The 22,914-nt window shown below is 45.1% G+C and overlaps 1 protein-coding gene across 10 annotated transcripts in view; it reads right to left on the bottom strand.

Moving 5' to 3' along the window:
* The window catches only part of LOC106579913 (RIMS-binding protein 2), a 116,901-nt gene that overhangs the window by 19,500 nt on the left and 74,487 nt on the right, over positions 1 to 22,914 (bottom strand). For all 10 annotated transcript variants that reach the window (XR_006760884.1, XM_045703078.1, XM_045703079.1 and 7 more), the window contains 10 exons: positions 19,205 to 19,294; positions 15,994 to 16,116; positions 13,500 to 13,604; positions 12,192 to 12,242; positions 11,633 to 11,653; positions 9,628 to 9,838; positions 8,722 to 8,876; positions 8,000 to 8,079; positions 7,393 to 7,502; positions 5,818 to 7,029 (listed from right to left, as the gene is read on the bottom strand). Coding sequence is in view for 9 of the 10 variants with exons in the window: in XM_014160272.2 (XP_014015747.2) it covers positions 5,818 to 7,029; positions 7,393 to 7,502; positions 8,000 to 8,079; positions 8,722 to 8,876; positions 9,628 to 9,838; positions 11,633 to 11,653; positions 12,192 to 12,242; positions 13,500 to 13,604; positions 15,994 to 16,116; positions 19,205 to 19,294 (2,158 nt within the window). In the remaining variant the exon portion in view is untranslated. The remainder of the gene's footprint in view (positions 1 to 5,817; positions 7,030 to 7,392; positions 7,503 to 7,999; positions 8,080 to 8,721; positions 8,877 to 9,627; positions 9,839 to 11,632; positions 11,654 to 12,191; positions 12,243 to 13,499; positions 13,605 to 15,993; positions 16,117 to 19,204; positions 19,295 to 22,914) is intronic.

The raw sequence follows: 22,914 nt of genomic DNA, 5'->3' as shown, positions 1-22,914 counted from the left end.
GGTTTTAATAGACACAGTGGGTACAACATCCTCTTTACACTTCCTGATGAACTCAGTCACCGTGTCTGTGTATTCGTCAATTATATTCTCAGAGGCTACCCGGAACATATCCCAGTCCGCATGATCAAAACAATCTTGAAGCATGGATTCCGATTCGTCAGACCAGCGTTGAATAGACCTGAGCACGGGTGTTTTTTGTTTTGAGTTTCTGCCTATAGGAAGGGAGAAGAAAAATGGAGTCGTGATCAGATTTGCCGAAGGGAGGGCGGAGGAGGGGTAGGCATTTTGAAAAGTTGAGTAGCAGTGGTCCAATGTTTTCCCAGAGCGAGTACTCCAGTAAAATGTGTTAGTAGAAATTTGGTAGCGTTTTCCTCAAATTTGCTTTGTTAAAATCCCCAGCTACAATAAATGTGGCCTCAGGACATGTGGTTTCCAGTTTGCATAAAGTCCCGTGTAGTTCTTTGAGGGTCGTTGTGGTATCGGCTTGAGTGGGAATATACATGACTGTGACTATAACCGAAGAGAATTCTCTTGAGAGGTAATACGGCAATACAGAAATAACACAAAAAAATGAAATACTGCAAAGGAGCTAGAAGCAGAGCTGCCATATTTATTGGTGCCATCTTAGGAACCACACCTGTGTGGGTTGTTAGTTAAAAAAGCAATTAAAACCTCTTAAGGATCTGCCCCTTTTTTCAATTTTCGCCTAAAATGACATACCCAAATCTAACTGCCCGTAGCTCAGGCCCTGAAGCAAGGATATGCATATTCTTAGTATTATTTCAAAGGAAACACTTTGAAGTTTGTGGAAATGTGAAGGGAATGTATGAGAATATAACATAATAGATCTGGTAAAAGATAATACAAAGAAAATAAAAATAAATGTTATTTTGTACCATAATCTTTCAAATGCAAGAGAAATGCCATAATGCATTATTCCAGCCCAGGTGCAATTTAGATTTTGGCCACTAGACGGCAGCAGTGTATGTGCAAAGTTTTAGACTGATCCAATGAACCATTGCATTTATGTTTGCTGCTATAACATCCTCCACATTTCTGGGAAGGCTTTGCACTAGATGTTGGAACATTGCTGCAGGGACTGTTGGGCAATTTGGCCAGGCTCACAGTCTGCGTTTCAACTAATCCCAAAGATGTTCGATGGGGTTGAGGTCATAGCTCTGTGCAGGCCAGTCAAGTTCTTCCACACTGATCTCGACAAACCATTTCTGTATGGACCTCGCTTTGTGCATAGGGGCATTGTCATGATGACACAGGATGGGGCCTTCCCCAAACTTTTGCCACAAAGTTTGAAGCACAGAATTGTCTAGAATGTCATTGTATGCTGTAGCGTTAAGATATCCCTTCACTGAAATTAAGAGGCCTAGCCCGAACCATGAAAAACAGCCCCAGACCATTATTCCTCCTCCACGAAACTTTACAGTTGGCACTATGCATTGGGGAGGTAGCGTTCGCATGGCATCCGCCAAATCCAGATTCGTCCGTTGGACTACCAGACAATGATGCGTGATTCATCAGTCCAGAGAACGAGTTTCCACTGCTCCAGAGTCCAATGGCGACGAGCTTGACACCACTCCAGCCGACGCTTGGCATTGGCGCATTGTGATCTTAGGCTTCTGTGCGGCTGCTCGGCCATGGAAACCCATTTCATGAAGCTCCCGACGAACAGTTCTTGTGTTGATATTGCTTCCAGAGGCAGTTTGGAACTCGGTAGTGAGAGTTGCAACCGAGGAAAGAAGATTTATAGGCGACACAAGCTTCAGCACTCGGCAGTCCCGCTCTGTGAGCTTGTGTCGTCTAGCACTTTGCGGCTGAGCCGTTGTTGCTTCTAGACGTTTCCACTTGACAACAGCACAGTTGACAGCACAGTTGACCGGGGTAGCTCTAGCAGTGCAGACATTTTACGAACTGACTTGTTGGAAGGTGTCACTTTGAAAGTCACTGAGCGCTTCAGTACGGCCATTCTACTGTCAATAATTGTCTATGGAGATTGCATGGCTGTGTGCTCAATTGTATAACTCTGTCAGCAACGGGTGTGGCTGAACTAGCCGAATCCACTAATTTGAAGGGATGTCCACATACTTTTGATAGTGTATTCCTCAGAGCAGTCAAGTTGGTTTCCACAGTCCGTCTACCTCTGCTGCCTCTGCTGTGTGCTAACCAACATGACCCATCTGTGCTGAGCTGACAGTGCCCCGCAGACATTGACACACACACATGTGTGCGCGCTTACGCATGCACACACACGCGCACACTCATACAGAGGCAGCAGATGTAGTCAGCTGCCCATTCAGTACCATCTATCCCAGAGCAGAGCAGTGAATAGTAGAGCAGTGAAGGGCAGAGCAGAGCAGTGAAGGGCAGAGCAGAGCAGAGCAGTGAAGCGCAGAGCAGTGAAGGACAGAGCAGAGCAGTGAAGTGCAGAGCAGTGAAGGGCAGAGCAGAGCCTTGAAGGGCAGAGCAGTGAAGGGCAGAGCAGTGAAGGGCAGAGCAGAGCCTTGAAGGGCAGAGCAGTGAAGGGCAGAGCAGTGAAGGGCAGAGAAAAGCAGTGAAGTGCACAGTAGAGCAGTGAAAGGCAGAGCAGAGCAGTGAAGGGCAGTGAAAAGCAGAGCAGTGAAGAGCAGAGCAATGAATAGTAGAGCAGTGAAGAGCAGAGCAATGAATAGTAGAACAGTGAAGAGCAGAGCAGTGAAGCGCAGAGCAGTGAAGAGCAGAGCAGTGAAGAGCAGAGCAGTAAAGGGCAGAGCAGTGCAGTGAAGGGCAGAACAGTAAAGGGCAGAGCAGTGATGAGCAGAGCAGTGAAGAGCAGTAAAGGGCAGAGCAGAGCAGTGAAGAGCAGAGCAGTGAAGGGCAGAGCAGAGAAGTAAAGGGAAGAGTAGAGCAGTGAAGAGCAGTGAAGAGCAGTGAAGAGCAGAGCAGTGAAGAGCAGAGCAGAGCAGTGAAGAGCAGAGCAGAGCAGTGAAGAGCAGAGCAGAGCAGTGAAGAGCAGAGCAGAGCAGTGAAGGGCAGAGCAGAGCAGTGAAGGGCAGAGCAGTAAAGGGAAGAGTAGAGCAGTGAAGGGCAGAGCAGAGCAGTGAAGAGCAGAGCAGTAAAGGGAAGAGTAGAGCAGTGAAAAGCAGTGAAGAGCAGAGCAGTGAAGAGCAGAGCAGTAAAGGGCAGAGTAGAGCAGTGAAGAGCAGAGCAGTAAAGGGCAGAGTAGAGCAGTGAAGAGCAGAGCAGTAAAGGGCAGAGTAGAGCAGTGAAGAGCAGAGCAGTAAAGGGCAGAGCAGTGAAGAGCAGAGCAGAGCAGTGAAGGGCAGTGAAGAGCAGAGCAGTGAAAGACAGAGCAGAGAAGAGCAGTGCAGAGCAGTGATGAGCAGTGCAGAGCAGTGAAGTGCAGAGCAGAGCAGTGAAAGGCAGAGCAGAGCAGCGAAGGGCAGAGCAGAGAAGAGCAGTGCAGAGCAGCGATGAGCAGTGCAGAGCAGCGCAGAGCAGTGAAAGGCAGAGCAGAGCAGCGAAGAGCAGTGCAGAGCAGCGATGAGCAGTGCAGAGCAGTGAAGAGCAGTGAAAGACAGAGCAGAGCAGCGAAGGGCAGAGCACAGCAGCGAAGCGCAGTGCAGAGCAGCGAAGAGCAGTGCAGAGCAGTGAAGGGCAGTGAAGAGCAGAGCAGTGAAAGACAGAGCAGAGAAGAGCAGTGCAGAGCAGTGATGAGCAGTGCAGAGCAGTGAAGTGCAGAGCAGAGCAGTGAAAGGCAGAGCAGAGCAGCGAAGGGCAGAGCAGAGAAGAGCAGTGCAGAGCAGCGATGAGCAGTGCAGAGCAGAGCAGAGCAGAGCAACGAAGAGCAGTGCAGAGCAGCGATGAGCAGTGCAGAGCAGTGAAGAGCAGTGAAAGACAGAGCAGAGCAGTGAAAGACAGAGCAGAGCAGCGAAGGGCAGAGCACAGCAGCGAAGCGCAGTGCAGAGCAGCGAAGTGCAGTGCAGAGCAGTGGAGAGCAGAGCAGTGAAGAGCAGAGCACAGTCTGATGATGTGCGTCAATACATCTTAAATCACATCTCTCCACTAGATGATTGTCATAAGATATATACCTACCTTGTACACCCCTTTCTGAAGAGGATTCAGCAGTAGACATTCTGAGCGTTCAGCTATTTTAGTCATTAAACTATGACTATTATAAATCATGAGTGTCAGTGAGAGCTCAAATGTGCATTTAAATCATGTCAATGTAACCCATCCATCTATGTACATTCATGCAGAGAAAAACAACTAAGATGAATAACCCTTGTATGACATTTAGACTGCATGATACATCCACTTATTTCTAACCATCTCTGGTTAAGCAGTGGTCCTGGTTAGAACTCCACATGTGGCACGCTTTATACTCAAATACAACAGCGTAACAAAAGTCAACACACAGAGTACTTTTGAAGAGAACAATTCCATGCATAGAACCGACCTCCTAGACACTAGTGTTGGAGGCTGATGCTGAGACAGTCTGCTCCAGGTGACTCTCTGAGTTCAATGAGTTTAACGGACCATGTGATGAGCTCACACCCAGTCACACTGTGGACAGACATTACTATTGATTCTAACATGTTCCAAGCTCCAGTATTACAATGGAAATGACTGAACGTAAAGACAAAGGTGGGATGGTGGCATCAAATACATCAACGGAGAGAGGACTGTAATACCTTATGTCACAGCAGAGAGCACAAAGTGGATCATGTAACTGGTGACTTTATCCTCAGGAACAAGATCAATCCCCAGTAATTGAAAGCCTCTCAAATGCTGTCTTTATCAAGCACCACCATCACATTGTGAGGTGAAGGCCCACTGTGTTCGCGGCAATAAGCCCCCCTCCCTGCTGCAGCTGTCTTCACACTGCCCCTCCTGTCCTGTCCCCTCCCTCACACCTTATCCTCCTCTTCCTAACCAACTCCCTCACACACAGCACGGCTAGACAGTACAATAAGTCAGCTCAATTCATTTCAGGATTGCAAAAATGTACAGTTGGACTTAGCAAGCTTGTTCTTTAGTTGATCAGTATTTTAGACACACTCAGTCCAGACAGAGGGAAATCATTGGTAGTATTCTTTTTAGGTGGTTGTAAAGTGATTTTCTTATAAATTGAAAGCCTAGCAGGAAGAGTCCTCTCTCTCAGCAAGAGGGGGGTCTCAGGGGACCAATCCCAGAGAGCTACAGAACACACTATTTACACCCATTAGGCATCTAGAGTTTCCCTCCCGAATCGGTTTCCTCTCTAGTCCACTGATGATATGCAGCCTCCTGCGGCAAACGCTTCTTGGACGTCTATTCATCACACTTTGTTTTTCCCTCCATCTTTAGCATGTGCATCTCTTATCAAAGCCAGAGCATACAAATCCTTGAGGGCAATCAAAAAAAGTGACAGAAATATGAAAGCGAGCCTTTTGATGTCTGTCAGGTACAAGGCTGTAAATATAATGGCCTCAAAGCTTGTCAGAGATAAAGTAAATAGATTGCTGTGTTTACCCTACATTGCCTGATGCTTTCCAGACAGAAATGGTTTTGAGAGCAGGAGAACTCAGTGAGTGTATACGGCTGTGCAGGCTGGATATACAAAAGGCAGCAGAAGCAGCAGGAACTAGCTACACTTGCACAGCCTCCTCAATACCCCATGAAGAGACAAACAACCAGGCCAGTTATGCTGAGTACACCTCTTTTGGAGACATGAAAGCAGACCGATCCATCAACACACCAAGCAATTCTTACAATTATGCAAAATGTCACCTGATGACTAAGTTTGGGTTTTAATGATGGGGGAGAGGTAGTAGGAGGGCTGACCTGCAGGCTGGGTGCAGAACTCCACAGAGATCTCCCTCTTGTCCCTGTGCTCCAAGGGCAGCTGCCAAGGCATCTGGTGTGTCCGCGCCACAGCCTTCACCTTGTAAACGGTCATGGGCTTCAGTTGGAAGAACTGGTACTTGTAGGCCCCTGCCTTCACCATGTCATACTCAGCCTCGTTCAGGAAGATGGTGTGGCTGTAGTTGCTGTTGCTAGGCTGCCAGGAGAGCTCAGCAGAGGTCTGTGTGATGTTGTCCACCCTCAGGTAGTAAGGAGCCACCACCACGTCCCTCCCCACCAGCAGAGTGCAGCGTAGCTCGTCAGACGGGCCTTGCTCCGTGATGCTCTGCACCGAGATGCGGTAGGTGTTGGTGGCCAGGTTGAGCTTTTCAATTAGCGACTTTGTCCTGCCTCCAAAAGGCACGCTCATCCTCACCTCCTTGTCCACCAGGACGTTGTAGCCACTGATGGAGCCCCAGCCGGGCGGCACCACCGGTGGGTCCCAGCACACGATCACACTCTTGGCCAGCTGTTTGATCAGATTGATGCGGCGAGGGTAAGGCACGATGTTTTCACCAATCTCGTCAATGCTGACATCCAGGGTCCCCGTCCCGTTACTGCAGGAACCCATGGAGCCCAGAAAGTCCATGCCCAGGCTGCTGCTGCCCAGGCTAGTCAGAGTGCTGCTCAGACTGGAACCCAGGCCAGTGGAACCGTGACTGGAACCGTGACTGGAACCCAGAGTGGAACCCATGTGGTTGCCTAGAGTGGAACCCATGTGGCTGCCCAGAGTGGAACCCATGTGGCTGCCCAGAGTGGAACCCATGTGGCTGCCCAGAGTGGAACCCATGTGGCTGCCCAGAGTGGAACCCATGTGGCTGCCCAGAGTGGAACCGTGAGTGGAACCCATGTGGCTGCCAAGAGTGGAACAGTGAGTAGAACCCAAAGTGGAACTGAGGTTGCTCCCCAGGTTTCTCTCCATATTTCTCTCTAGGCTGGTCTCCAGGTCCAGCTTACTGTCAGACAGCAGGCTGCTGATGCTGCTCAGGCACATGCTGCCCAGCCCTGTGGAGCCCAGGCTGCTGTGGTTACTACTGAGGTAGCCTGACTCTTTGGCCCCGTCCCTGTGCTGAGCAGAGGGCATTTCCTCATCCTTAACAAAGTCCACAAAGTTGGAAGGGACGAGGCCCTGCTGTCCATCCAGCAGCTCTCCTGATGAACAGAGAGAGAGAGAGAGAGAGAGAGAGAGAGAGAGAGAGAGAGAGAGAGAGAGAGAGAGAGAGAAGCAGTAAGTAGTATTGACAACAACACTCACTGTGAAGAGCAGTAAGTGGTATTGACAACAACACTCACAGTACAGTGAAGAGGAGATAACAATCGTAAAAGCCATATTAGCACTGATTGATCCACAACTGCCTAATCCTCGTCTCATCTAATGCCCTTACAGTAAATACATACCATAATCCATGCGGTCTATTAGCAACATCATTCTGTTCTGAAATTATTATTATTATTTTTAAACCATGTGGATCGGTTTCTAACCAAGAGAGGGTAAAATACAGTGAGATATCAAACCTTCATAGAAGCCGTCATCATCCATGGTGCCGTACACATAGAGGTACTTCCCTGCCACCAGGGGGAGCTCTGCCTCAGGATGCTCATTGGGCCCATTACAGGGGTTATAACTAGGGGAAATAAAGAGCAGAGTGCAATAGAGTCAAACTGATGAACTCACTGTGTTGTTCCTCTGAACCCATCACAAGTGGAAATATCTCTGGCTAATTATCTCAAGCTAGATGATGAATTCAGGTTCAAATCCAAGCACAGTCTTAATTTTTGCCACAAACCCTGCAGTACCCGTATGTGACTCTGAAAGGGGAATTGCTGAAAGCTGCATTAAAAAACAAATGCAAAATATAAAATTTTCCAACATACTAAAAGAGAGAAGCAGCGTGGGTGGACAGCACTAGGTTTCATTAATGTATTTATTTGCCTTTGTTCTGGGGGATTCCATTTTTTTCTGCTGCCAGTTCATTTTCTTTGGTGAGAGCAGAGCACGGCATCATTATTAAGCGGTGAGTTCAAACCTCAGTGGGACACACTGTTGAAATGGGCTGTGCAGGGATGCATTTTTATATGACACTGTAGTGTAAGGCATCTCAAAGCAGCTCCCTCCTCTCACCTGTACCGGGCGATGCACAGACGGACCTTGCCTGTGAACCTCTTCTTGGTCCTAGTCGTTGAGCTTAGTTCTTTGTCCATCTGGTGAGAGAGCAAACCTTGAGAGATGTAACAGCCAAATATAATAGATTTTTTTTTCTTCACTTATCATATTATTTTCTTAGGATGACCCTAGGTTTTCCTTATGCAATTTAAATACATGTTATGCTCTCTATTGTGGAAATCAGTGAGACTGATTTGGCCTTTCATGATAGCTGAGACTATAATCTTCTCCTTTAAACACTGTGTAAACCTGCCAATCCTCCCAGCAGAGGAGAGTAAAAGTAAACAGATCGGCCATTTCACACCCCATCCTCTCTGCCTCACTGTTTCCTCAGTCCTGCCTCTCGACAGGAGTGGGACTTCAGCTTACACTTTCATGACAGGAAGCTATTTTGCAAACATGTAATAAATGCTGTAATTATGAAACATTAGTGTAATACATTATTTTCCATCTTCAGAGGAGTTGTTAGAAAGAGCGAGCAAACTATTTAGGTCCATCCCCATTAGGCCTATACAAGCAGGGCCATCCATGCACTCTCCTATTTCAAGAACAGTATATTTCATGTCAGAGGCTTATTAAAATGGAATGACACTGAATGAGTGATTAGTTTGAGTTCGAATGAGTGGAGAGGGAGGGACATGCAGATGGACGCTGTTAGTAGGGGACCTAGTAGGGCCCACCTCGGTGAGGAGGGCCCGTTGGGAGCTCCCAGCTTGGCTGCTGCTGCGGGTGAGGAATGTTGGCTTTACAGACAGGAGCTCCGGCTTGTCCCCACTGATCTGGAGCGGTCGGATGAACTCAGAGATCACAGATCTGCTCAGCGGACTCTCATTGCCTGCGGGCAAAACAAAGGAACAGCTCCGATCTGACACATGACCGCGCCTGCTAAAATCATACTTCTATCTGTGAGTAGTAATAATAATGTCCAAAATGGAGTGCTATATATCACTGACTATCCGTCATGTGATGGTAATTTGTTATCATCACCATTCATCATCCATACTTCATTTGATAAGATACATGTAATACATGATACCATATAACATTGCAAGAAACCACAGGATACAACCCATTAACAATTAGAGAAATAATAATCAGAATTGTATTAGTGTTATAAAAAACATGGTCTAAAATACAGATCCTTATGTAATCAGAAGGAGAGTCAGATCCCAGGCACAGGCCCAATGTAAAGGTCAGTATTATTGGCATGTATTTAGTTATTTAAGTTAACAACAAGCATTTGCCAAGCTGTGGTAAAGGCTATGTCACACAGTATCATGATTGATTATTTCATTACTTGCTCTATGTTCATCCATGTACGTCACAAGCGTTGCCTTCCAGATCTCCAATTTCAGTAGCACCTGCACGTTTCTCTTTCCATCCTCATAATATTGGATTGTTTATTTAAAATGTGCTCTGGGGTCATTTTGCTCTACTGCTCCCACTGTCTGATTCAACCGTTCAAACCTCCCACATACAGCTCACAGATAACTGAAATAACGGTTATATTGTTGTCTATGGGCTGTGGTCTATGACGTACAGTACACAGGCAAGCTAAAACAAAGTTCTTCTGGGATTCCTCTAACCTTTCACTGTGGGGGCAGCCAGCCCATTGAGGAGCTGGGAGAGGGATTTGTTGGGAGAACCGGGGGTTTCACGCGCTGTTAAGGGATCGATGCCACTGCCAAGGATATCAAACTTTCCAGTCTGTAGCCGGAACTTCTCCAGCTCTTTGGACAGGAGGTTGAACTGCTCACTCTGTGTCCGACATTTCTCCTCCAGCTCTCGGACTTTTGCCTGGCGACAGAGAGCGATTTATAGAGAAAGAAAGAGGGATAAAGAGGTAGAGAGAGACAAAAGAGAAAGTAACAGAAGGAAAGAAAGTGAGAGAAGCAGAAAAACCGGTATACTTGTCTAAATACACACACACACAACATGAGGTAGGATGAGATATTGGACTTTAAAAACGTGGGTTTCATTCCTTACAGAGAAAAGGGAGTTGACGCCTTAAAGTTCCTATCAGGCAAAATACAGTCCAGTCATAAACACCTAAACTAGTGACAGTAAGCAGATCACATGCAAGACTACAGTTAATGCACATTATTCTATAGAGCAGCCTCTTGCTAAGAGGAAGTATGCATACCAAAAACTGCACTGTGTTCAAAGCGCGGGGAATGCTCCTCAACTTCATTGCACAGAGATAGTAAAATAAAGGCAAGAGTCATCATGAGTTACGAAGCTGACAAAAGAGGGGCAAGAGTAATTCAAAACATCATAGAACCATGCAGTCAATTCCTTGGCTTTCTACAGTGAAATACTGTCTGTCACCACACACCGGCCCATTGATAGGAGACTACAGTGCAGTGGGAGCATGGGCAGGCCTAGCAGAAACCCCAGATGTGTCCAGCTCATGATCTTCTCTTGGGCAGGGGTAAGTGTTGAGTGTTAACCATCAAATGTAGACAGACAACCCCTTATCACATAAACCCAAATCAGCCCCTTCATCAGATTCCTGAGAGGTTTGCTAAAGTTACCATGTCATTTCCTGCATGCACTCCCCAAAGCAAAGTGATGCCTAATGCACAATGTCTGTGGCGTTTCGTTCAGCTCTGACTTTCATACAGACAAGTTATTGTTTGCCAGCGCGTGAACATGCTATCAGAGGAGTGACCTTTGCAATCGCTGCATATGATTCAGTGGGTTTGTTAGCCTATCACCATCTCAAAGCCCTTCCCTGGGTGTGTATGACCAGTACTGTAGCAGCCTAGTGAAACACACTGCATGCAACTCCAACCAGAATGAACTCGTCAGAGCAGGATGATAGGATCAAATTGGTCTTTCCCTCTTTACGTCTGGAAGTCTGCTTATTTTTGTCAAATCAGAATGTTAGAACGTCCTCATAATTGAAATAGTTTCCATTATGCCAGCATCTAAGCAAAATCCCCTCAGACATTAGAATGAAGCCATAACTAAAGTCAGGGATGATAAGAGCCTCTCCTGTGTCCCAGCCAGACCTTCTGTCCTGCTCTGTCCTGTGACAACCCATATCCCCAGCATCTGTCCGGTAAGCAGTGCGGGCTACGAGCCAAGTGGAGTGTGGATGCTTGCACATGCTTTGATGTCAAGCTGAATGGAGGAGGCGAGTATGAGTCATCACTGTATGGAAAGGACAGCCTTGCCTTTGAAAAGCAAACATTCAAGAACCGGAAAAGAATTCTGTCTGCACTGATACAACACTGCAGCTAGCTACAACAGCAAAACCTCAGCAATGAATAAATGACTGGCCATTGTTTCACGTCCACTATACGACATTGTTCAGCTCTTGAATCTCATGTTTTAAAATGAAAATAAATCTAAAGCAATATCTCCCATCAAAATCAGCATGACCTCTTGATGGACTGCCACCTTGGTTTGACTTATGCATAAAATATCACAAGCAATTTAATCCCAAATCATTACCACTTTCCATTCTGAACTGTCATTCCATTAACATTTATTTCCAGAGGGCCAAAGAAAAGGGGGGGATATACCCCTGATTAGTGTACAGGCAGAGATTAAAATATCAAGTAAATAAAAACTCTTCTGAAATACCTGCATGCTGTCCAAGTGGTTCTGTATATGCATAAAACACACACCAATAACACAGTGAAAAGAAATTAAGCACAATTCCACATGAAATCAAAACAGAAGATTTTCAGTAGCACTCAAGTAAAATAATTTGTTATTAACAATAAACAACAACAAATATCAAATAATATAATGATCAATAACGATATACAGCATGTGGATATACTGTTTGAATATACTGCATACACATTTACAAAAACACAATAGCTAATTTGTCATATCAAAAGCACTGTTATGTTCTTACTTTGCACTTGCTAGTTACATGGGTATACGTTATAGACTTCAAATCATCACAATAGAGTTATCACGTGAAAATGGGCAAGAATCTGTTATTCCATCTGGCCTTTGGTCTTTATGCATGCCACATTCACAACCTTCAACAGAGCGCACATGGTCTCACACACTGAGCTAGTAGAGTTAAGAGGAGTAGAAAATGTCAGACACACACACAAACACACACACACACACACGTGACAACACGGCCAGCCAACCTCCCGTCACCCCCCAGTGCCCCGACACTCACCTCTAACAGATGGACGGCACCCTCATGCTCCTTCTTAGCCTCAACCTGAGCCTGTAAAACATAACATGGGGAGGCTGTGTTCCATTCAGCACACACACACAACAAATGACCTCTACAACTGGACAACTGGGACCTGGCTGGACAGCACTGAAAAACACTCAACAAGTTGGAAGACACTGTTTGAGCTGTTACAAAGGCCATTTATGACAACAATGGTGTGTAAACATTCAAACAATTATAACAAACTATTCATAATGTATCTTCAATATATATCTGTAGTGCTCTCCTGAAACTAGACTGCAGGGCTATTCTAGAAGATTCATCTTTGTGTGATATAAACCCATGTTGTATAATACAACATAAAATAATGCATGCTAGTTTACTTAATGTGACTGGGAACATCTGTTGAGAAAACTAACGTTCCACATGAATAGGAGAACATCTGCACACTTTACAATTTCATGAATCCACTTCGCAGGCAATTAATTGTATAGCGAATGCAGAAAGTAGCCAGTGTCTATAGAAAGAGAACGCTGTAATGAGCTCATTTTGCTCCTTGAGAGAAAACAGAGACTGCATGCATATTTATGGCCAACTTGAAAATAAGCAGCACAAACGGCAAGACACATACACAGAGAGAGCGAGAGAGAGCGTGAGAGAGAGCAAGAGAGCGAGCGTGAGAGAGAGCGTGAGAGAGAGCAAGAGAGCGAGCGTGAGAGAGAGCGTGAGAGAGAGCAAGAGAGCGAGCGAAAGGGGCTGATGATTCCAGATGAGGTGTTTATATGACACTTCCTATCACGTTCACACTCTCCTGTAATTGCTGCGCTTGCTTGACGTCAGCTCCTCTGCTCAGAGGAGGCCGGCAAAACATCAAATCATCCGGGCCAGCCTTTTAGCAAGCCACCAAAAAACGTCAAGTCTGATCTAAGTTTTCACTGTGCTAATCTGCTCCCCATAGCAGAGTAAGAGCCTGTTACTGAGTTACTTGGCTCCAGGACTCTCTCGCCACTGCCTGGGGGGCAGACAGGCAGGCAGGCAGACAGACAGACAGACAGACAGACAGACAGACAGACAGACAGACAGACAGACAGACAGACAGACAGACAGACAGACAGACAGACAGACAGACAGACAGACAGACAGACAGACAGACAGACATCTGAAGGAGGGGATTTAAGAGGATACTCTGTAACCGTAGTAGTGCTCAACGCAAAGCTCTTTGACCTCTGACCCAGCACTGGGCTAACAAGATGGGTCACCCCCCTCCCCGTGCAGCTAGCAATGGCATGGGGACCTGGTGTGCCTTACCTTCTGCAGAAGGTCAATTTCCTGCTGCTTTGCATTGAGTACAGCCAAGGCTTGCTCATGCTCCAACTCTAGCTGCTGCCTCCGCTCTGCAGCCTCGCGCATATGCTGTCCAAGGAGGGCGTGGGGGGAGGGGCATAGAAAGGGCTGCTGTTAGTAGAACTAAAAACCCTTGACATCAGGATTACATACCACAAGTCTCCAGTCCTCTGTCCTCAAAAAACTCCTAGCTTTTACTGGACCTCCAAGTCTTACACACTTCAGGCAGATGTTAGCCTGTCAAAACACCAATGTGACCAATGTCAAAAACAAATGTCAATTTACAGCTGGTATCAAATTATCTAAATTAGAGAGATCAAGTTAAGGTGTACCTCCCAAATCCTGGATATTAACTTCCAAATCCATACTAGAATGTACAGTATGTTGGAACAGAGTTTAAGGACAGGAACTGGAGAAGCTTTGCTGTGCATGATCAATCAATCATCAATCAACCATGTTAAGTTTGCTGTCCCCTTTGGGTAACACAATACCTCTGTTTGAAGTCTCATTACAGAAGAGCGGTCCTCATCAATGTTGTGTTTGCATGATCAATACATGGTTTTAAGTTACATGAAAAGGGTTAGCAAACTCCAAGGCATGCTCACTTGTCCGTGGTCATCCATAGCAACAAAAGAAGCCAAACAAAACCAAGGCTTAATGTAAGGCCTTCCTCAACCATTATGTCAAAGTGCCATCCAATTATCGTATTGCTTTCATTTAAATGTAAAGAATCAGAGTTCCAGAGTTGATAGAGGGGAGAAAGCAAAGGACATTTTCATGCCGTCCGATATACATCTGGGTCATTCCACCAATTCGGTGCCTTTTGAGATGTGTAAAAAAAAGTTTGATTTCACTTAATTTTAACATTCTGTCACAAAGGGCACATGTTCAACTTAATAAAAACACGTTCTCATCTAAAGACGTTAAATGAAAAATAATAAAAGACTTAGTACCTATTAAGTGCCAAATAAAGTATCAGGGTTGATTATTTCCTATTAAATCAGCCATAAATCCTCTTGTGACAGGGGAAATGGAAGCTTGTTGTGTACCTCAGGGAGGGGCAATTGAAGACAAGTTTTGGAAAAAAAGATTAAGTTGTTAAAACATTCTAGCCTGTCTATCTATGGGTAACAGGGTTGACGTGTTTTGCTTGACCCACTTAGTTTTCCACCACAAAACACCAGGAAATGGGCAAAAAAGACTATAACCAGATCACCTCCTTCACGCTATGATTTTACTTTTAGATGTTCAATGGTTTTTTTTTGTAAAATAGTTTCACCATTATCAAATGAGAGTTCAGGCCACATAACAGAGTTCACATTAAAATGAGGGATAGTATTTTGCATTTTTTATGAATCACATGAAACAAATAATCTTCAGAAAGGAATTTGTCAAAGCAACAAAATAACTAGGGCTTTACAATAATGGTGAAAACTTGGAGACCTTTTGGGGTTAAGTGGGTTAAAATCATCCTGGAAGTCACAGAGCGCACAGAGGGGACATGTCAAAATGATGCATTTTGGCACTTTAGCAAGTCTTTAAAAAAATCTGATTTATTAAATTCTCCATGTGGTCTATATTAAAGGGCACTTCATTTAATATAACATGCTTTTAAAATTCAATATGGCTACACAATTTCTACTTAAAATATCAAAGGGATGCAAAAGGCACTTATTCCGTGGAACAACCCATCTATCCACTAGTTTACTTTCCTTTCATTGTCATCATGAACAGTGATCTCTACCCCGGCTCTCTAACCCCCCTGGTCCCACATACCCACTGAACCAATAGACTCGCCTCATGCACATCCACATTCCACATTGCGCTGGACTGGTCCTAGCCAGGTGCCCATTCATGTCACAGGAAAGCAGCCCAGAGAAATGAGGAGAGCTAGCATGGCTACTGCGGTGGAGAAAAGCATTCAAAATGGGGCTACAGTGGACTGCTCCCCATACAGATGGGCATAGCAGTGATACCTGATCAATCTAGCAGGGGAGTGAGGGGATGGAGGGGAGGGAGAGAGGGGATGGAGGGGAGGGAGTGAGGGGATGGAGGGGAGGGAGAGAGGGGATGGAGGGGAGGGAGAGAGGGGATGGAGGGGAGGGAGAGAGGGGATGGAGGGGAGGGAGAGAGGGGATGGAGGGGGTGGGGCCAGGGTAAGAGAGGGGAGGACCGACTGCTCCAAGCTTCCTAGTCTTTCACAGCTTCTGGTTAAGCTTCCTCCCACATCGGCACTGGAAGGCAACAGACAGGTCAGGGATATTAGAGAGAGGGAGAAAGGAGAGGAAGGTAGAGAAGTGATGGTGCTGAAAGGGTAGAGGCTGGCAGAGAATCAGGCTCTGTAAAGGAACCTGAGCTTGGGCTCCGCTTCTCATTATTCACAGGAGTACACAGACATACAGTAAACATACAGTAGACAAAAGGTAAGGTTATCTACAGTGTGTCTCCAGACTCTCACCTTTAGCACCTGCTCTAGGTTCTCCAGTTTGCCTTGGAGCTGGGTCTTCTCCCGCAGGGCTGAATCTCTCTCCTGAGTCACAGCACCAAGGGTCTCTTTGAGCTGCGCATACTCTGACTTCACCTGATCACACAGAACACAACACGGGGAACCACAGTGAGACAAACAGAACACACACACGTACACCTCTGCTCTAAGGGAGGAGATATCAGGGTACAGGCCAGAGTGCTTAATGGGCAGACAGGAGGGCTGGATGGCTGGCTGGCAGCTACAGTATAATAATGAGGGAGTAACAGAACAACATGTTCTAACTGTCATAGATGTGTACTGTAGCATTCAACTGGGTCTGGGATCAACTACTGTATCTATGCATTTGCTCAGTTGTTGTCCAACAATGAAACAGAGTTGAATGAATCAACCCACTGGGCAAAAATTGGTTGAATCAACGTTGTTTCCACGTCATTTTAACCAATAAATTAAACGTGGTGACGTTGAATCAACGTGGAAAACTGATTGTATTTGGGGATAAAAATCATCAACGTAAAGGAATTCCGTATTTATTCCACCCAACTTCGAACCTAAATCCAATGAGATTGTGATATTTCTTGTTGATTTCACATTGAATTCACTTTAGTTGACAACCAAATGTAAATCAAAACTAGACGTTGAACTGACGTATGTGCCCACTAGGAAGTTTCTAATGTACTACTATAGCTACTGCTCCTGTAAAATACAACTAGAAAAGGGATGGCTGCCATGCAATCACACCATTTATACTGTGACTCACACAGACAGCAGTGAAGCCGTCTCATCCCCTGATCATTTTCTCAAACAAAGGTAGTGGTGACTAGTGGAGCCTTTCCTCAGTGCATCCATAACTGTTACAACAGCAACACACAGAGCTACATTCAGAGTGGTCCACCTCCACACTGTGTGTGTGGGGGGGGGGGATCTGTCTGTAGTAGGAAGAAAAGGCATTGTTGTGTCTCAGCTAATGTGGTCAGATAGGACTGAACAGTATGGTGTAGAAGGGGAGCCAACTCAGACAGGCTGATGAGAGGTGTTGTTACCATGCTCCGCCCCTCCTCATTAGTCCACTCAGAGATGATGATCAGAACGCAGAGGTACAGGTGTAGCAAGGGGTCTAATATCCGCCCACGCAGCTAGCAAAGTGCTGCTCTCATATCAGCCTCAGTGATCACACTGGCAGATGGCTGACTTGTTTGAGAGCCCAGTGTCCTGATAAGACATTAATAACCAGCATCATCTGTTCAAATCCTGAACTCCCTTGACTCCCAGCAGCTACCTGCCAATCAGGTTTTATGCTTCCTAGCGTGATCTGATGATCTCCCTTGTCTTGGTGTCATCAGCTGGGCAGGAAGGAAGGTCTGTGAGGTGTGAGGGGCCAACAGGAAGGTGATAATACAATCAGAGGCTCAGAGTCCTAGCCATTTAATTTTTTGTACCTTTATTTAACTTGGCAAGTTAAGAACAAATTCTTATTTTCAATGACGGCCTAGGAACAGTGGGTTAACTGCCTTGTTCAGGGGCAGACTGACAGATGTTTACCTTGTCGGCTCATGGATTCGATCTTGCAACCTTTCGATTACTAGTCCAACGCTCTAACCACTAGGATACCTGCCACCCCATGATCCAGATGAGGCTGGAGACACTAGCAGCTTCAACATCAGCACTGCGCTTAAAGGAAAAATCCACTCAAAAACTATTTTTCATTAGTCCACTGTTGATACAGTCCCAAAATGTTTTGCATTAATAGTGAACTAATGACAAAAATACCAACATATAGTTTGAGTGGATTTTTCCTTTAAAAGCCCCGCCTTATCTCAGCTCACTGGTCACCATAGCAGCACCCACCCGTAGCACGCGCTCCAGCAGGTATATTTTACTGGTCACCCCCAAAGCCAACTCCTCCTTTGGCCGCCTTTCCTTCCAGTTCTCTGCTGCCAATGACTGGAACGAATTGCAAAAATCACTGAAGCTGGAGACTCATATCTCCCGTAGTATCTTCGCTACTACGGCCTATTTATTGCTATACCTCCCTAATCTTACCTCATTTGCACACACTGTATATAGATTTTTTTATATTATGTTATTGACTGTACGTTTGTATATTCTGTGTGTAACTCTGTTGTTTGTGTTGCACTGCTTTGCTTTATCTTGGCCAGGTCGCAGTTGTAAATGAGAAATGGTAAATATCAACTGGCCTACCTGTTTAAATAAAGGTGAAATAAAATAAATAAAAAAGATACACATTCATCTATACTGAACAAAAATATTAACGCAGCATGCAACAATTTCAATGATTTTTCTGAGTTACAGTTCATGTAAGGAAATCAGTCAATTTAAATAAATTCATTAGGCCCTAATCTATGGATTTCACATGACTGGGCAGGGGCACAGCCATGGGTGGGCCTGGGAGGGCATAGGCCCACCAGCTTGGGAGCCAGGCTCACCCACTGGGGAGCCAGGTCCAGACAAAAATAATGAGTTTCACCACAAAATGGCTTTATTACAAATACTCCTCATTTTCATCAGCTTTCCGGGTGGCTGGGCCTGCAGGTGAAGAAGCCGGATGTGGAGGTCCTAGGCTGGCGTGGTTAGACGTGGTCTGCCGTTATGAGGCTGATTGGACGTACTGCCAAATTTTCTAAAATGATGTTGGAGGCGGCTTATGGTAAAGAAATTAACATTAAATTCTCTGGCAACAGCTCTGGTGGATGATCCTGCAGTAAGCATGCCAATTGCACGTCACCTCAACTTAAAACATCTGTGGCACTGTTGTGTCACAAAGCTGCACATTTTAGAGTGGCTTTTGTCTCCAGCACAAGGTGCACCTGTATAATGATCATTCTGTTTAATCAGCTTCCTGATGTGCCACACCTGTCAGGTGGATGGATTATGTTGGCAAAGGAGAAACGCTCACTAACAAGGATGTAAACTAATTTGTGCACAAAATTTGACTACAATAATCTTTTTGTGCGTATGGAACATTTGATTTCAGCTCAAACATGGGACCAACACTTTATATGTTGCATTTATATTTTTGTTCAGTATATGTAACAGGAGAGAGAGGAAGGGCAGAGTGAAAATGGAGTGAACCCCTAAGATGGTGTGTGCAGATAAGGGAAGGGTTTCATTGTGCAGTCATAATCCACAGCAGCTCAGTGTGGCTCTCTTCTACACTACCTACCTGTTCATATTGGACTGTGTTCTGGCTATTGTTGAACAAGTGGAGACTCAAGTGCTTCTTCTCCTGGAGAACATCTTGAAGCTCATTCTCCTGGAGAGAGAGGGACGACATAGAACAGATAGTGAACAGTGTTAAGACCTCAGGAGAGGAGCTCCTGAGTAAGGTAATGCTGCAACTGCACTCAACAAAGCAGACATGTTGCAGCCATAGGTGCTGCATTATTCATCCAAATGAGGGTTGCTCATCTGTGATAGAAAGCATGACTAAAGTAACAAGATGCCGGCATCAAAAAACAACATTTATACTGTGCATTCGGAAAGTATTCAGACCCCTTGACTTTTTGTTACGTTAGCCTTATTCTAAAATTGTTTAACGCGTTATTTTTTCCTCATTAATACCCTGTAATGACAAAACAAAAACAAGTTTAGCAAATTTATACAAAATAAAAAACTGAAATAACACACTTACATAGGAATTCAGACCCTTTACTCAGTACTTTGTTGAAGCACCTTTGGCAGCGATTACAGCCTAGAGTCTTCTTGGGTATGACGCTACAAGCTTGGCACACCTGTATTTGGGGAGTTTCTCCCATTCTTCTCTGCAGATCCCCTCAAGCTCTGTCAGGTTGGATGGGGAGCGTCGCTGCACAGCCATTTTAAGGTGGTCTCTTCAGAGATGTTCGATTGGGTTCAAGTCCAAGCTCTGGCTGGGCCACTCAAGGACATTCAGAGACTTGTGGAGAAGCCACACCTGCGTTGTCTTGGCTGTGTGCTTAGGGTCGTTGTCCTGTTGGACGATGAACCTTCGCCCCAGTCATGTCATGAGCGCTCTGGAGAAGGTTTTCATCAAGGATCTCTCTATACTTTGCGCCGTTCATCTTTGCCTCGATCCTGACTAGTCTCCCAGACCCTGCAGCTGAAAAACATCCCCACAGCATGATGCTTCACCATAGGGATGGTGCCAGGTTTCCTCCGGACGTGACGCTTGGCATTCAGGACAGAGTTCAATCTTGGTTTCATCAGACCAGAGAATCTTGTTCCTCATGGTCTGAGAGTCTTTGGGTACCTTTTGGCAAACTCCAAGCGGGCTGCATTGTGCCTTTTACTGAGGAGTGGCTATACGGACAATTCCTTCGAGCTCATGACATGGTTTTTGCTGTGATATACACTGTCAACTGTGGGACCTTATATAGACAGGTGTGTGCCTTTCCAAATCATGTCCAATCAATTGAAGGTCCCACAGGTGGACTCCAATCAAGTTGTAGAAACCTCAAGGATGATCAATGGAAACAGGATGCACCTGAGTTCAATTTGGAGTCTAATTATTTTATGCAAACATTTCTAACAGCCTGTTTTCGCTTTGTCATTATGGGGTACTGTGTGTAGATTGCTGCGGATATTTTTTCTTCATGTAATCCATTTTAGAATAAGGCAGCAACATAACAAAATGTGGAAAAGTCAAGGGGTCTAAAAATACTTTCCGAAGAGACTGTACAGTATGACAACTTACATAAAAAAAACTGATCTTACTGCAATACGTTAGATACAGTTGGTGGGAAGAGTAATGCATCCATTTACACTGAATGCAAATAAGAGTTGCATTTTTAGACCCCCTCACGGCATCCTCCTCTGGCCTTCTTCCCACCATGTGTGTCAGTGGGAGATTAAAAAAAAACATCCCTTCATTGCAGAGGAGGAAAACTTAATTACATACAATCAACAGCCACAAGGCGTGCCGCAGATGCAATTTGGAGTGTCAACTGCAGAGCTTCTTTCTGCTACGGCGGCAGGCAAAGCAAAGGCAGTGTTGTTCTGAAAGAATCTAAGAAGCCTTCGCCGCTCATGCATGATACATTTACTGTAAGTACAATGTGTCTTTTATTTGCTAACTGACTGCTAACTCACTGTGTTGCCCTGGTATTTTCGGATGTTTTAATTATGAAGGTCAGACATGTTGGTATAGAGGACAAGTGTGAAGACACACACACACACACACACACACACACACACACACACACACACACCAGCACTGAGGCACAAACGCACACAGGCACGCACGCAGCCACAAACAGCCTAACAGAGAGATATCACACCTAGAACATGTCATAACATATCAGACAGCAGAAATGGTTCTCTCAGTGCAGAGGGGCCACACATCAAAGAGACATATGAAACAGTCTCAAAAGACACCGCTCTGCGAGAGGGCTGGCTGTACAGTACTTCCATTCATTTACATTCCCTGTCAAAAACCCATTGGCGCTTCAAACTGCATCAATTCACTTGAGTCAATCCCTCCTGTATAAGCACACGACTGCATTGGCATTTCAACTCAGAGCTGATGTAGGTTGGTTTTCTAAAGGACACAGGTCCAGGTGTACATTTATATGAAGTGAGACCAACAGAGACCAACTAAAAAACTAAAACAGAGATGCTGCTACGTCAGACTGCTGAGGGGAGTCATCATAACAATAAGACATACTTTATGCTCTGAATGCACAACATGCACAAACTTTATCTCTGCCAAGCTGAGGCTAGCAAACCCAGAGTGAGATGCTACTCCCCACACTCTGACAATTCACTTCACTGAACGATTTGTAATGTTTGTAGTTTGTTTGAAAAATACCGTAGTGAACGTGCAAACCAGACAATAGCTAGAATACCCTGTCGTCTCACAACGCTTAGATGGAATTTGCAAGCAACCTTTGAGATGGGAAAGCCGAACAGTTGTCAATCTCCCATCATCTTTGGCTTGACTAATAACTGTATAAAACTACAAGGACAGATATAACTTATGAAGATAATGAGGCTGTGAATATCTGTGCAACAAGTAATTACTTAAGAAACAGGGATTTTCGAACTGGGGTCCACTAAGGTACTTCAGGGGGTCCGCACATTTTCTAAAATGTTTTTGGACAAATTATTTTGGGGATTTGTGTGAAAAATTATACATTTTATGAACATCGCTAACTGCAACAGAATACCACCATGGATACCATTATTTTTTTATTCTTCTTTTATTTCACCTTTATTTAACCAGGTAGGCTAGTTGAGAACAAGTTCTCATTTACAACTGCAACCTGGCCAAGATAAAGCAAATCAGTGTGACACAGACAACAACACAGAGTTACACATGGAATAACATGGAATAAACAATAAACAAGCCAATAACACAATAAACAAGTCAAGGACACAGTAGAAGAAAGTCTATATATAGTGTGTGCAAAAGGCATGAGGAGGTAGGCAATAAATAGGCCATAGTAGCGAAGAATTACAATTTAGCAGATTAACACTGGAGTGATAAATGAGCAGATGATGATGTGCAAGTAGAAATACTGGTGTGCAAAAGAGCAGAAAAGTAAATAAAAACAATATGGGGATGAGGTAGGTAGATTGGATGGGCTATTTACAGATGGACTATGTACAGATGCAGCAATTGGTTAGCTGCTCAGATAGCTGATGTTTAAAGTTAGTGAGGGAAATGTAAGTCTCCAGCTTCAGTGATTTTTGCAATTCGTTCCAGTCATTTGCAGCAGAGAACTGGAAGGAAAGGCAGCCAAATTAGGTGTTGGCTTTGGGGATGACCAGTGAAATATACCTGATGGAGCGCGTGCTACGGGTGGGTGTTGCTATGGTGACCAGTGAGCTGAAATAAGGCGGGGCTTTACCTAGCAAAGACTTATAGATGACCTGGAACCAGTGGGTTTGGCGACG

The sequence above is a fragment of the Salmo salar genome, chromosome ssa20, assembly GCF_905237065.1.
Source record: "Salmo salar chromosome ssa20, Ssal_v3.1, whole genome shotgun sequence".
Taxonomy (NCBI): domain Eukaryota; kingdom Metazoa; phylum Chordata; class Actinopteri; order Salmoniformes; family Salmonidae; genus Salmo; species Salmo salar.
This window is presented reverse-complemented; position numbering and strand designations above follow the sequence as displayed.